The sequence below is a fragment of the Pipistrellus hanaki genome, assembly GCF_964339955.1.
Source record: "Pipistrellus hanaki genome assembly, chromosome: 5".
In the NCBI taxonomy this organism is placed as follows: Eukaryota; Metazoa; Chordata; class Mammalia; order Chiroptera; family Vespertilionidae; genus Pipistrellus; species Pipistrellus hanaki.
The window spans coordinates 88,559,858-88,573,512 of record NC_140507.1 but is presented as its reverse complement, the minus strand read 5'-3'; the positions used below and the strand labels follow the sequence as shown (position 1 = coordinate 88,573,512).

The window sequence follows — 13,655 nt, the reverse complement described above, 5'->3', positions numbered from 1 at the left end:
GACTTGTAACATCAGAGGATGCCAGGGCTGGAGTGGCCGTTGGTGCTCACCACAGTCTCACTGAAGTCGCTCCTGTCGTCCGTGCCATCCACCTTGTAGGTGTCTGATTGGCTGAGGTAGTAATAGTAGTCGGGGGTCATGAGCCCCAGGTTCTGCCGCTGCTCCTGGGAGGCTCCTTCCAGCAGCTGGAGGGGGAGTGACACTCACGCACAGGACCTGCACGGGCCGGCTGGTCCCCCAGGCCCCGCTGCCCTCCCTCGGCCACCCCCAGGCTCAGGTGGGGCTCCCCCTGCTTGCACCTGGTAGTAGATGTGGAAGTTCCTCTCATTTTCATTCTGCGAGACTACGCGGGACTTCTCCAGCAGGAAGTTGGAGATTTTGCCCCCATCTGGCTCCCCGCCACGGCTGAACTGGATCTCAAAGTACTTGCCCTGAATGTGAGGGAACCATGTTATCCCCCCCGACCCTGCCCCGGCCTGGAGGTACAGGTGTGGGGGGGACGGGGCATGGGTCTTAGGAGCCTGGCTTCTTTCCTCTCTCACCCACGTGGCTTCAGCTTGCTTTCCTCTCCCACCTCCCACCTCCCACCTCCCACCTCCCACCTCCCATGCATGCACTGCTTGTCTTTCCCCCAGCTCCTCTCCAGCCTTTGTGGAAGCCCCTCCTGGGCCAGAAGCGCCCTTCCCTCCCTCTCTGATGATTCAAGCCACCATGCAGGGCGTCTGCCCTGTGCCTGGCACACGGAAGTATCACATTTACTGACCAGTTCCAGTTCCACAACACAGAGGCCTCAATGTCTCCGTGGGACACTACTGGCCCCAATGATCCCGAATGTCTCCCACATGCTGTCCCTGAATCCACAGCAAGGACCCCACCCGACCCTTTTTTGGTCTCTGACACCATCTGGGTTCTTCTCTGGCCAGAGGTTGGAGGGCAGACAAGCTCCATTACTTGTTCTTTCTGCCACCTCCACCTGATAGCAATACAAATTACAGCATCATATGCACAAATGCCTGTAGTATATGATTGTACTTACTCTACTGTACAACAAAAGTATCTACATATATAAAAGCCCAGCGACCAGAACGGCTTCCCTCACCCACCCTAGCGACCAAAATGGCGGAACAACCAGAACGACCAGACGACCGGTGGCTATGACATGAATTGCAGCAGCCAACCAGCCTGATCTGGACCTTGATCACTGCAGCCCTCTCCCCGCCTCCCCACTAACCGCCCACGGCCCCTCCCCATTGCCGGCCTGGCCTGATGGGCCCTCATCAGGGTGGACCAGCCAGACCCCACCCATGCACGAATTCATGTGCTGGGCCTCTAGTATAAAATAAAATGTATTTTGAGATTTGTCCATGTTTTGTGGTGTATCAGTAATCTGAAAACAATACTGTGTGATTCCATTTAAATGAAGTTCTAGAACAGCTAAGACTGATCTATGGTGAAAAAAATCCGGGCAGGGGCTGCTTCTGGAGCAGCGTGGAGCAGAAATTGACTAGAAAGGGACAAGAGGGAACTCCTGGAACCACATGGTTCTCTGTATGTCGGGAGGGGTTGGGGTTGCACAGTGCATGCATTTCAACCAATTTTAGATTTATGTGTTCTACTGCAAATTTAACTTTAAAAGAAATAAAAGAGAGCTGCACATTTATAATGCACTATACTTAATGATCTGCACGCCGCAGTGTTTGCGAGGAGAGGCATGGTGTCTGCAGCTTGCTTTATAGTGCATCAAAAAGAAAAGATGGACGGAGATACAATAAAGTAAATATAATGAAATGTTAATGATACAGGTGTTCACTTTATTATTCTTCCTACTTTCCTGTGTACTTGAAATTTTAACAATAAAATATTGGGAAAATACTTAAACTATAACTACATTATATATATTAGAAAATAAAAATATAACTAATAATATTTTGGGAAATAATAATGTTATCAGTGTATGGAATTTATTAAGTCATTCCCACATGTAAGCAGGCATTGTAATGAAATTGTTGAGGTCTATGAGATGGATTTCAATATCATTCCCACATTGTGGATGAGAAAACAGAGGAGACTCATCTCTAAACAGTGACAGAACCAGGATCATAATCCAGACCTGTTGACCTTGTCTGTCTTCCATTAGGCCTAGCATAGCACCTGACACAAAGAAGGAGCCTAAGAACCATTTCTTGAAAGAAGGATGAAGGAAGGAGTAACTTGGACCTGAAATGGGACTAGGAACAGACGTGGCAGGGTTGTAGCCAGGGGAGCATTTAAGAATGCGACACAGACATGCCATGTTCTGTCCACGGGAGACTCTTTTCCAATGGACACCAAGCATTTGGTGAGTGTCCCATCCAGGAGTAGAGGTATTTCCTGTGATCTTGGGAATGCAGGTAGAGGGGTGTGTGTGTGTGTGTGTGTGTGTGTGTGTGTGTGTGTGTGTGTCAGTGTGGAGGCCAGGGCTGCTCCCAGAGCAGGGCTGTGGACTCACAAAGCGACTGGAGTTGTTGTTGCGCACGGTCTTGGCGTTGCCGAAGGCCTCGAGCAGCGGGTTGGACTGCAGGATGATGTCCTTCACGTGCTGCGGGCAGAGGCAGGAGGGGCGTGGTCAGGCTGAGGCCGGTGCGGAGGGATAACAAGCCGCGGAGCGGGAAGGAGCCTGTCCCTTTTTCTGTCTTTGCCTCACCTGGACCTTCTCGCCCCCGCCAGACACTTTGGAGATGTAGCCCATGATGTATTTGGCTGCCACTGTCTTCCCAGCTCCACTTTCTCCGCTGCGGATGGGTGAGGCAAGCAATGGTCAGAGGCCAGGGGTAGGGGTGGGGGTGGGGGAGGTGCCCTTTTTAGTGCCTAATGGTCCATCCACCCACCCATCCGCCCATCCGCCCATCCGCCCATCCGCCCATCCGTCCATCCGTCCGTCCATCCATCCATCCATCCATCCATCCATCCATCCATCCATCCATCCCTGACGGTGCTCAAGGGACTATTCCGGGCACTAGGGATACACTAATGAACAAGACAATACAAATCCCTGCCCTGCTGGAGCTGACATCTAGAGAGGAAAGATGGGCAGTAACAGAACTAATAAATAAAATGTGTCATGGGCCAGAGGTAACAGGGAAAGGAAAGCAGGAGGGGACAGAGAGGGACAGCAAGGTTCTGTTTGGATCCGGGTTCCCAGTAAATCTCCCCCCACCCCCACCCCCGTGGTGATGCTGTTTGGGCAGGGCCTGGGGAGAGTCCGGGACCCCTTTCCCTACCTGATGATGACACACTGGTTTTCACAGTCGATGAGCATGTTCCGATACATGTTGTCGGTGAGGGCATAGATATGTGGGGGATTCTCGTACTGGGCCTGCGGGGGAGGCAGGTGTCAGTCCCGGGCTAGGAGACTAAAAATCCACTTCCCCCCTCCCCCCGCCCTAGCCGTGGTCTCACCGCGCCCTGGTAGAGGTCGATCTCACGGTCAGTGAAGTAGGGCATCTGCTTGAAGGGATTTACAGAGATGAGCACGGAGCCAATGTAGGTCTGCGGGGTGGTTAAGGGCCATGCAGTGTCCGGGCATGCTTTGTCTCTCATGGACCCTGTCCCCTCAACCTCCCCGCCCCCCAGGGCCGCCCAGGGCCCCACTGCTCAGAGGAAGAGATGGAGATACTCAGATGGGTCCTTGGCCCCTTAGGAAAAAACAGAGCTGGGTCCAGGATGGGAGAAATGGGGTATGATGTAGCTGAGCTACCCCAAGACAGAGGAGAAGTGGGGACACAGCCCTTCCCCCCAATCAGAGCCCTGCTGTCACTCCATCTGTCCCGTGTCCTACCACCCAATGCTCTCGCTGCCCACCCCTCCCTCCATTCATTTGCTCAGGCATCTGAATGTGGTGCCGAATTCCCTCTGCCCTTCTTCCCTGCGTCCAGCGACCACCATCCCACACCCCTCGCCCAGCCATCCTCCCGTTCCTCTGTCCCTCATGTGCCCACGGCCCCGCCCGCGGCCCGGGTACGAAGATGTAGTCGTCCATGAAGCGCTTTCGAAGGTTGTTCACGATGGCATCCTCGGAGATCTGCGGCAGCAGCACCATGTCGTCCACGCCGCTCTGCTTCACGTTGTGGCTCTGCCAGTGGAAGCGCTCCTTGCTGCCCTGGTGGAGGCATGGGGCGGGTATGAGCTACGGCAAGGGGAGGGGTGTGGGAAGGGGGGCTGGTGCCTCAGCGCCCCGCCTGGCTCACCTGTGCCTCCCCTCCTCCCCAGCTCACACCAGGAGAGGTGGGCGAGGTCCAGTCCAGGCTCCCTGCCCCCCAGGAGGAGGCCGGGAAGAATGACAACTCCTCCCTCCCACAGCCCTCTCAGCCTCCTCTCCCCCTTCCTCAAGCCCACTCCTGTTTTCTCTGCGGCATTTGACCCGCTCCCACCCCTTCCACCCCGAGATGGCCTTCTTCCTGCCACCCCACGCCTCCTCTCTCGTGGTCATGCGTACCAGTGCGTTCCTCTGAGCTAGTGCTCCGCTGTGACCTCTACCCTCTGTTTCGAGCTGTGCCCCTGCCCCTCAGCTCCCACAGCCTTCCCACTGCCCCGCCTCCATCTCCTCCATCCTTAGTAAGTCTCCCACCTTCCCAGGCCCCCACGCTCCCTTCTCATTTCCTCCCTCAGGTTTTCAACAGTTGACACTGTCCTGAGGGCCAAGGAGGAGACTCGGATACAAGCTTCCCTCAAAAGCCCTCCTCCAGGAAGCCTTCCGGGAATGTTCTCTACGTTTAGCCCTATTGAGCTTATCAGCGCCTTAGTCACTTAGACCAGCGTTTTTCAACCGCTGTTCCGCGGCACACTAGTGTGCCGCAAGATGTTGCCTGGTGTGCCGTAGGTGCAGACAAGACAAGAATTTTATAATTTTTCACTATTTTGTTTACTTAATATTTCATAATAAAGTAATTATAAAATACTTTCTTTGTGTTTATTTGATTCCTATTCAAGAGAATTACTTTATATATAGTCAATATAGGCACAGAGTTAAATTTTTTAACATTTTCTAATGGTGGTGTGCCTCGTGATTTTTTTCATGAAACAAGTGTGCCTTTGCCCAAAAAAGGTTGAAAAACACTGACTTAGACCCACGGGCTCTCTCGGGCCCACTCTGCCTCTGCTCAGTGCCCCCTGCCGTGGGAAAGTCTGGGAGACAGAGGAGCGAAGCTGGCATGGCGCTCCCCTGTCTGGTACACACATGCTCCGCTAACATGTCCCTCCTCCCGAGCCCCTCCCCCAGACCAGGGCTCCTGGAGGGCCAGAACTGGGACTGAGGCCTCTCTCAGCCCCGGCAAGGAGGCCCTATTGAATATACAAGGGATGAGACGCAGAAAGAACCCCAATGTCAGAGGAAGACCCCGAGAGCAAAGGATGCTGAGAAGCCAAGTCAAGTCTTCAAAGATGACCAGCACTTGGCGGGCAGATTCCAGGGAATGGAGACAGGGTGGTGGGCAGAGGGCACTCTGGCAGGGGTCACGCAGGAGGGTCAGTGTGGACAGCTATAGGGCAGAGGCGAATGAGAAGCCAGCCCCTCCCGGGGGCACTAGGGAGCCACAGAAAGTTCCTGAGTGTGTGTGGGGGTTCACACACGTTCAGAATCTGGCCACACTAACAGCAGAGATGAGCTGGTCAGGGAATGCCCACACACATTAAACCCGTCCAGCTGTCTGTGTGGGCAGACCTAGGTTCCGGTCCTGGCTGGGTGGCCTACCCCTGCTGTGAGCCGCTGTGGCCTCATCCATGGGATGGGAGGACCGGCTCACTCCCAAGGGTGGATGTAGGATGAACTGCTCTGGAGAGAGAGTGGGCTGATGCTCTACCCCGGCCTGAGTGGCTGTGAGGATGGGCCGAGGCAGAGGGGCCCACGACAGAGCTCGCATTCACTGGCACCTGTGCCGTGCCTGACTCTGGGCAGGGATGTTGCCAGCATTACCAACAATGTTATAGTGTCGGGGTGTAGGTGGTGGTGGGGGAACGGAGGATTGGGGAGTGAGGGGCTTGGCACTTGACTCAGGACACGGCTAAATTGTTTCCAAGGGTGTGTGTGGGGTTTGAGTCTGGGTCCAGCAGGCTCTGGCGTCTACACCCGGACCCACACGATGTTTGAGCTGGGACTTGAGGGTTGAGAAGGGCTTTGATCACGAGCAGGTGGAGGGTGTACCAGGCAGAGGGAACCACGCAGGCAAAGGTACAGATGTGAGGCTGGGACGGACCACAGAGGAGGGAGTGTGGGGCTCGACCTCCTCAACCTGCTTCCAGTCTGAGTAGTCAGAGTGGGTTTCTCACATGGCAAATCTGATCTCTCCTCTCTGCTTTTTCTCCTGTCTATGGCTTCCCCTCACTGCCCCATCCATCCATTCCACAAAGCATTCTTGAGCACCTACTATGTGCTAGTGACTTAGTCCTTCAGGAAGAACCCTTTCAGCTCTTTACTGAGTTGCCTCTGAGCCTTTGCAGATGCTGAGCCCTCTGCTCAGACACTCTTCCTGTCTGGTGAATGCCAACCATCCCTTCAGATGTGGCTCAGGGGCTGCCTCCTCTGAGGAGACCTCTCTGAACCCAGGTCAGGTCAGGTGCTCCCTCTGGAGCCCACGCCCTCTGGACTTCCTCACCATGGCCCCATACACGTTTTGGACATCCCACACATGAACCTGATCTCCTGGTGTGTGAGCTCCTGAGCTGAGGGGCTCATGCCAGGCCTGGCTCCACAAGGCCTCAGGGCTTGTTTGAATGAATGCGCGGAGGAACGAGGGCTGCGCGAATGAATGGAGGGGACCAAGAGCCTTTAACACCGAGCAAAGGAGATTAGACCTGAATGTCCGTGGCTTGGCGAGTTCTCAGCAGGGCCACGTTGCCTCTGGAGACACATTATGAACCACTAGGGCATTTTTGTCACAGGGATGGAGGCATTTTAAGGGGCCACCGGTGCCAGATTTACATTTTTAAAAAAAATATATATTTTATTGATTTTTCACAGAGAGGAAGGGAGAGGGATAGAAAGTTAGAAACATCGATGAGAGAGAAACATCGATCAGCTGCCTCCTGTACATCCCCCACTTGGGATGTACCCGCAACCAAGGTACATGCCCTTGACTGGAATCGAACCTGGGACCTTTCAGTCCGTAGGCCGACACTCTGTCCACTGAGCCAAACTGGTTTCGGCCAGATTTACATTTGTTGATCCACTGGCCCGAGCACTTTCTTTCTTTTTCTTTTTAAACATATATATATTTTTTATTGATTTCAAAGAGGAAGGGACAGGGAGAGAGAGATAGAAACATCAATGATGAGAGAGAATCATGCATTGGCTGCCTCCTGCATGCCCCCACTGGGGATGGAGCCCGCAACCCAGGCATGTGCCCTTGGCCAGAATCGAACCTGGGACCCTTCAGTCCGCAGGTCGACGCTCTGTCCTCTGAGCCAAGCCAGCGAGGGCATGCACTTTTTTTTTTTTTTTTTTTTTTTTTTAGGTTTGGGACAACTTTATTTATTTATTTATTTATTTATTTATTTATTTATTTTTGGGGGGTTTAAAGTAAAAGTGAGTATATTAGTGAAGCAGTGAGACAGAGTGTGGGCTGCTCCACAGACAACGAGGGCATGCACTTTCATATTCATGCACACGTTTCATTATGAATTACTTTCTCCTCCTTTTGTCCTCGTAAGCGTCTATAGACACAAGCGGCAGACCTTTTTAATTAAATTCAAGATGTCACGGCAGTTAACTGGTTAGTCATTTTTGAAACAATGGTACTTGGTGTGTTTCACTGTGAATTTTATTTCAGGGCTTCCAGGGCCTGTCAGGGCTAGCGGCAGCCTTCAGGTGACCAGGGCTGGGTGGGAGAAGCTGGGAGCCATTGATGGCACCCCGAGCTCCTGAAGAGACTGAGAGGGACCCCATGGAGAGCGTTGGGGACCTTGAGGTCAGAATTCAGACTGGGAGATCAGGAGCTGTAGAAAGGGATCAAGGATGCTCTGGGACAGTCTGGCTGAGAAGGGGAAGAGGAAGAGAGGTTTGGGGAGAGACGGGGTCAGGGGAGCATGCTTCCTGTTTGCAAGATGGGGAGAGCAGAGTGTTGGTCCTGGTGGGGCAGGAGTGGCAGCGGGTAGGGATGTGGTGGGTGGGGACTATAGGGGGAACAGGAAGTGGATTCTCTCGCAGAGGGATCTTGGGTGGTAACTGACTACAAGAATAGCAATAGCCCGGCTGGCGTGGCTCAGCGGTTGAGCGCTGACCTATGAACCAGGAGGTCACGGTTTGAATCTCAGTCAGGGCACGGTTTGAATCTCAGTGTGGGGCGTGCAAGAGGCAGGCAGCTGATCAATGATTCTCTCTCATCATTGATGTTTCTATCGCTCTCTCCCCCTCCCTTCCTCTCTGAAATTAATAAAAATATATTAAAAAAAGAATAGTAACAATAGTTACCACCTATTGAGCACTTATTCTGTGCTAGACTCTGGTCTAAGCCTTTTCCGTGAATTACCTCATTTAATTCTCTCAACAGATGCTGAGGTCAGTACTATGATTAGGTCCTCTTTGCAGAGGAGAAAGCTATAGCAGAGAGAGAGACCTGGATGAGGTGAGCGAGGCTGTTGTCCCTTAGTCCAGCCTGGGTCAGAGGTGGCTAGGGCTGGAGCTTTGGGTCAGATGAGGATGGGGCAGGGGCAGGGATGGTCCTGTCCAGGGTTTCCCCTTTGGGGTCAGCCCGGTCTCCGGGCTCCTGGGCCCCTCAGGCACAGATGACACTCAGAGCCACTTCCTTTCTCTGAGGTCAGCGTCCGAAAGGCTGGTGTGTCTGACTGGCTTTCCCAGCTCTGACGACTTGGTTCCTCTTCCTGTCCCTCTCCCCAACTTCCCCACCTGATGGAGTGGCCCTCTGCCTCTTTCAGCCCTTGCCATCTCTCCCTTCTGTCCTGCCCCAGGAACCTGGACCCCCAGATCCACTCCTCACGTCACGCAATCTCAAAATCTATGGGTTGTTAGCAGTAGATGAAGAGAGGGTTTTGCTCAAGTGGGCACAATGTGTGGGAGGACACTCAAGACTTTTGGCATGGGGCCAGCTGGGTGTGAGACCTGGTCTGACAGTTGACTGACTATGTGACTCCAGGAAGCCACTTTACCTCTCCCAGCCTCATTGGTAAAATGAATTCCATAATCCACTTCCTGCCTGGGTTTTATGAGAGGAGTAAACGAGCTAGCACAGAGAACAGACCCATTGGGGTGCCTCAAGAGCATTGAGTGGAAACGATCGGTCTTTGACAAGAGATACAGGAGCTGGTCCACATATACTTGTTGAATGAGTGAATGGATGAATGAAGCACCATAACAATGAGACTGCCGCTCGCCCAGTGTCATGGGCATCCCTCTCTCTGCGCCCCTCAAGCCTCCATGGTTCAAGCTGAAACTGTTTGTTCCTGAGTCTCTTCCTTGGGATGAGGGGTGCAATGAAGAGATTGTGGTCGCAGTTGACCACAAGCCAACTATGACTCAACCTGCTGGGGTTCTTGTGAAAGACAGACAGGGGCCCGAAGTGGCTAGGGTGGGAAGGGGAAGGTAGCTTCTTACTTCAGCTCTTCAAAGAGGTTCCCCCAACCGAAGGCAGAGAGCATGGGGGTGGGGCTTCCCTGGTGCCAGAGGAGGGTAGGCTGTTTATGACCAGGGTGATGGCATAGGAGCCCTATAGTAAACACCCTTCCTGAGCCCCTGCTGTGCACATAGGTAGGTGGCACTAGGCCTCGGGGACTCAGTGTACCCCGAGCGGGTGAAGTGAGTTGCCCAGGGGAGACTGTGGGCGCACCTCAGTTGGTCATGAGGAGAGATGGGGCAATCAGTAAGGGCTTCCTACAGGAGGCAGTTCTTGCAACATGAACTTCCCAGGCAGAATAGGTGGTGGCACGGAGCCAGAGGCCAGGAAGGCCTTGGTTATGTGTGGGACGCCAGGATCCTAGTTTCATTGGCACAGAGTCCAGGTCCAAATGAGGTAGGGACGGGCAGCCTGGGGTGTGTGGGGTCTGCACCCCTCCCGGGTTGATAGGACGAGGTTGGGGGTCAAGGTGGTTGTTTAAAAATGTGACCTTGGGAGTCACGAGTTGAAAATCCTCTGCACTTTTGGGTTATACGACAGCTTGCCTAATCCCCCGGCCTCAGTTTCCTCACTTAGAAAATGGGCCATAGACCTTCCAGGGCAGTTGTTGTGCAGATCCAAGGAGGCAAAGTATGTAAAGAGGAAATGGTTTGTGAGAGGGGCATTGTTGACTGCTGTTTTGATGGGAGGTGGCTATGTGTGCTTGCTGATGGCTTTCCTCATCATTGCCAGCAGCTGCCTCAAGTTGGCCAGTCCCACAGGCACGGGCACAGGGCCAGGAGGAAGGGCTAGATGAGGGAGCTTTTGCAATTGCCCCAACTGCTCTGGCTTCCCTGCGTGGTGATGAGCAGAGCCCCAGCCTGGAGAGAGCAACAAAACAGCCACTTCCTTCCTTGCTGGGGTCCTGCAAGCTGTGGTTGCCAATCAGGAGGAGGTGTGAAGCTGCTGTGGCTGCTGAGACAGCCCAGCCCGGGCCCTGCCTTGGTCCCTCCTGTGCCCCCTGGTGCCTTCGTGTCCTGCCCTCCCCCAACGCAGTAGGGTTCTGGGGTCACACCCTCTGTTCCTACAATTGTGCAAACAACATTCTCTCCTTCAACGGCTCCCAGGGTCTCCCCTCCTCTTGGGGAGAGCCCTCAGTTTCCTTCTATCCCAACCAGAGGCCAGTCTCCATCATGCAGGGACCCTTGTCCTTCCAGAGTACTTCCTCCCAACTCTCCCAGCCTCCCATGGCCACTGCCCCTGCAACAAGCAGCCTCACTGGTCTCTCTATTTTATGCCTGTACTTTATTTATTTTTTAAAAAATATATATTTTATTGATTTTTTACAGAGAGAAAGAGAGAGGGATAGAGAGGAACATTGATGAGAGAGAAAACATTGACCAGCTGCCTCATGCACATCCCCTACCAGGGATGTGCCCACAACCAAGGCACATGCCCTTGACGGGAATCAAACCTGGGACCTTTCAGTCCACATGCCGACGCTCTATCCACTGAGCCAAACCAGTTTCGGCTCATGTCTGTACTTTAAAACAACCATTATTGCCCTCACGTCTCCACCATCACCACCCACAGAAAACAAATTGCATCTTTTACCCCACCCCACCCCCACTAAAGTCAAACAAAATGCTGATAACTCCAATGGCAGTACCATCAACCAACATCAAACAAAATGACGATTGATTCTGCTACCAATGTCCCTACCATCACCCACCACCACCATCATTAACACCAGCAACCCATACTAACTAACCACCATCAAGATCACAATACTAGCCATCCGCAACCACACAGCCAACTACCACTGAAGCAGCAACCAACAACACCCTTTCCAAAAACCACCAGGACATCACCACTACTGCTGATGTTGTCACCAAAAATGAAAGATGAACTACCAACAGCAAACAAGCATCACCTTCAGGCACCCAACTCTGAATAACAGTGACCACAAACTGCCAAGATTCCACGGATCTACCCTCCAGATCAAAGCAACCAACCACCATCCATCAATGTTCATCACCAGCTGGCACCCAAAACAACCATCACCACTGCCAACCCACCCACGGGAACCATTGTGACCACCAACGTGCCACAATCAAGAGCAACATCATCACAACCAATGGCACCCACAACCCAACAGCTCAACAGTTATCTTCCTACAGACACTCCTCTTCAATCACTAAGAATGAGTCACCTCCACACACTGTGATCACTAACCCCAGCCATGAATAAGCTCTGAACATTTCACTGAAGCTTTCAACACTCCCTGCACATATCACTCCTCCAGGCAGATGTCAGGGGTGGGTTCCACTCTTTTTTTCTTTTCGGCTGTGTTCCTCTGGGGTGAGTTCGCCCTCCCCAGACCCTATTACCAAGCAAGCAAACACTGACTAAGCATTTTTCACACAGCTTCCTTGGGAGGGGCTGCTTTTCTCTCAAGTAGCAGATAATTTCCTGTGTTCTTTTGATCAAAGCCTGCCCATCTCAGCTCCGGAGTCTTCCTGGCTTGGCTCCTGCTTGGATGAGTGTCTGTCCCAGGCCCAGAGCTCTTAGCTGATGGCTCAGTTGTAAATTACCCAGGTGCATCTTTGGCCAGAGATGCCCCACTTGTCATCAGCTCTCTGAAGTAAGATGTCCGCGCTCAGACTAACACAGATGCTGCTGCCCCTTGGTCTGCCTCCCTGCCTCTACCGTGGCCAGCTGCTTGCTGCAACTGCCAGAGGTCCTGCAGTTGTCACCGCCGCTGGCCCCGTGACTGTTCCAACCACACGCCCCCAGTGACAGGATGACAAACAATGAAAGTTGAAGTGGTTGCAGATGCCTAGAGCTGCGGGGGTGACTTTTACCACCAGCTCAGGCTCTCCCTTAATGTGTATGCTTGATGCCGTTGTATCTAAATATGGTCACTGTTAGACCTCCCCCTCCCAGGCAGGTCGCCTTTGGCTGCAGTGCCCTCCTTGCCATCCTCACATGGAAGGTACCAGTGGGGGTGCAGATACGCTGCATCTCACAGCTGCTGCTGGGATTGCTACAGCCAGCCCCCCGCCCCCCTTTCCCCCGTTACCCACACAGGCATGTATCACTATACCATCACTGTGCCCTACCACCCATCTGACAGTTCCCCCCTGTGTCAAACCCACAGACCCTCTGAAGTTCCAACAGAGAGGTTCTCGATCGACTTCCAAATATGACCTATGTGGGAACTAAGGCCAGAGAGGGGACTTGGCTGTCCCAGGACCAAACGGAGAGATAAGGCACCAAGCTGAGCTGGAAACCGGGTTTCCTAAGCCCCAAGACAAGGGTATGTCCCTGTCCTTGCAGACACTGTGTGACCCCTCAGGACCACCTTCCATCCTCCATTTCTCGGGCCCTCCCTCCCCCCATCATTATTCTGGCATCCTGTCCACCATTAGACGGGAGTTTGGTCCTGGTGAGGGATGCTGGGGGCACATGAGCTGCATGGAGGGATCCCGCTAAAGGGCCTGCCGAGCCCCATTCACACGGCTGTACTTTCTGATGGTGGCCTCCGGGTCACCCCACCTGACTGGGACCCCCCAACCCCTGCACTTCAGGGCCCACTTCCTTGAAGGACTTACCATGGTGGGGGTGGTATCTGGGTCCCAGGGGGTGCTTGAATGGGTTGTGGTAGGGGTGCAGGCTCAGGGGGTTCCGGGGGGTGGTTCAGGCATGGCCCTGCTTCTCCTTCACCAGGCTCCCAGCCCTAGTTCCTCTTACAACAGCCCCCCCCTTTCACTTCCTTTGGCGGGAGGGGCCCGTGGCTACTGGGGAGGGAAGCTAGACCCAGGGGGCGGGGAGAGAGCGCCAGCGGCTGGCAGGGCTGAGAGCTGGCTGTCTGGGGGCTCTGAGCCTGAAGGGAGACTCAAGGGCTGGTGGAAGCAGCTGCCAGACCCCAGAAGGCCCCTTCTCCAGCTCCCTGGGCACAGGGGTGGCAGGAAGGGGCACCCAGGTCAGTTGGCTGCAGTACTCACCGCTCTGCTCAAGGTGGCCCCCAGGCAGCATCTGGGCTGCCCAGGTCTCTACAAAACCGCTTGACAC

General features: G+C 53.7%; 1 protein-coding gene across 1 annotated transcript in view; it reads right to left on the bottom strand.

The window, feature by feature from the left end:
• MYO1F (myosin IF) overlaps positions 1 to 13,347 on the bottom strand; it is a 37,206-nt gene extending 23,859 nt beyond the window's left edge. The window contains exons 1-8 of the mRNA XM_084884800.1: positions 13,196 to 13,347; positions 4,001 to 4,138; positions 3,439 to 3,528; positions 3,261 to 3,355; positions 2,684 to 2,771; positions 2,489 to 2,578; positions 300 to 431; positions 51 to 185 (exon numbers count right to left, since the gene is read on the bottom strand). Coding sequence (XP_084740926.1) covers positions 51 to 185; positions 300 to 431; positions 2,489 to 2,578; positions 2,684 to 2,771; positions 3,261 to 3,355; positions 3,439 to 3,528; positions 4,001 to 4,138; positions 13,196 to 13,198 — 771 coding nt within the window. The 5' untranslated portion in view covers positions 13,199 to 13,347. The remainder of the gene's footprint in view (positions 1 to 50; positions 186 to 299; positions 432 to 2,488; positions 2,579 to 2,683; positions 2,772 to 3,260; positions 3,356 to 3,438; positions 3,529 to 4,000; positions 4,139 to 13,195) is intronic.
• Positions 13,348 to 13,655: the final 308 nt, after the last annotated feature.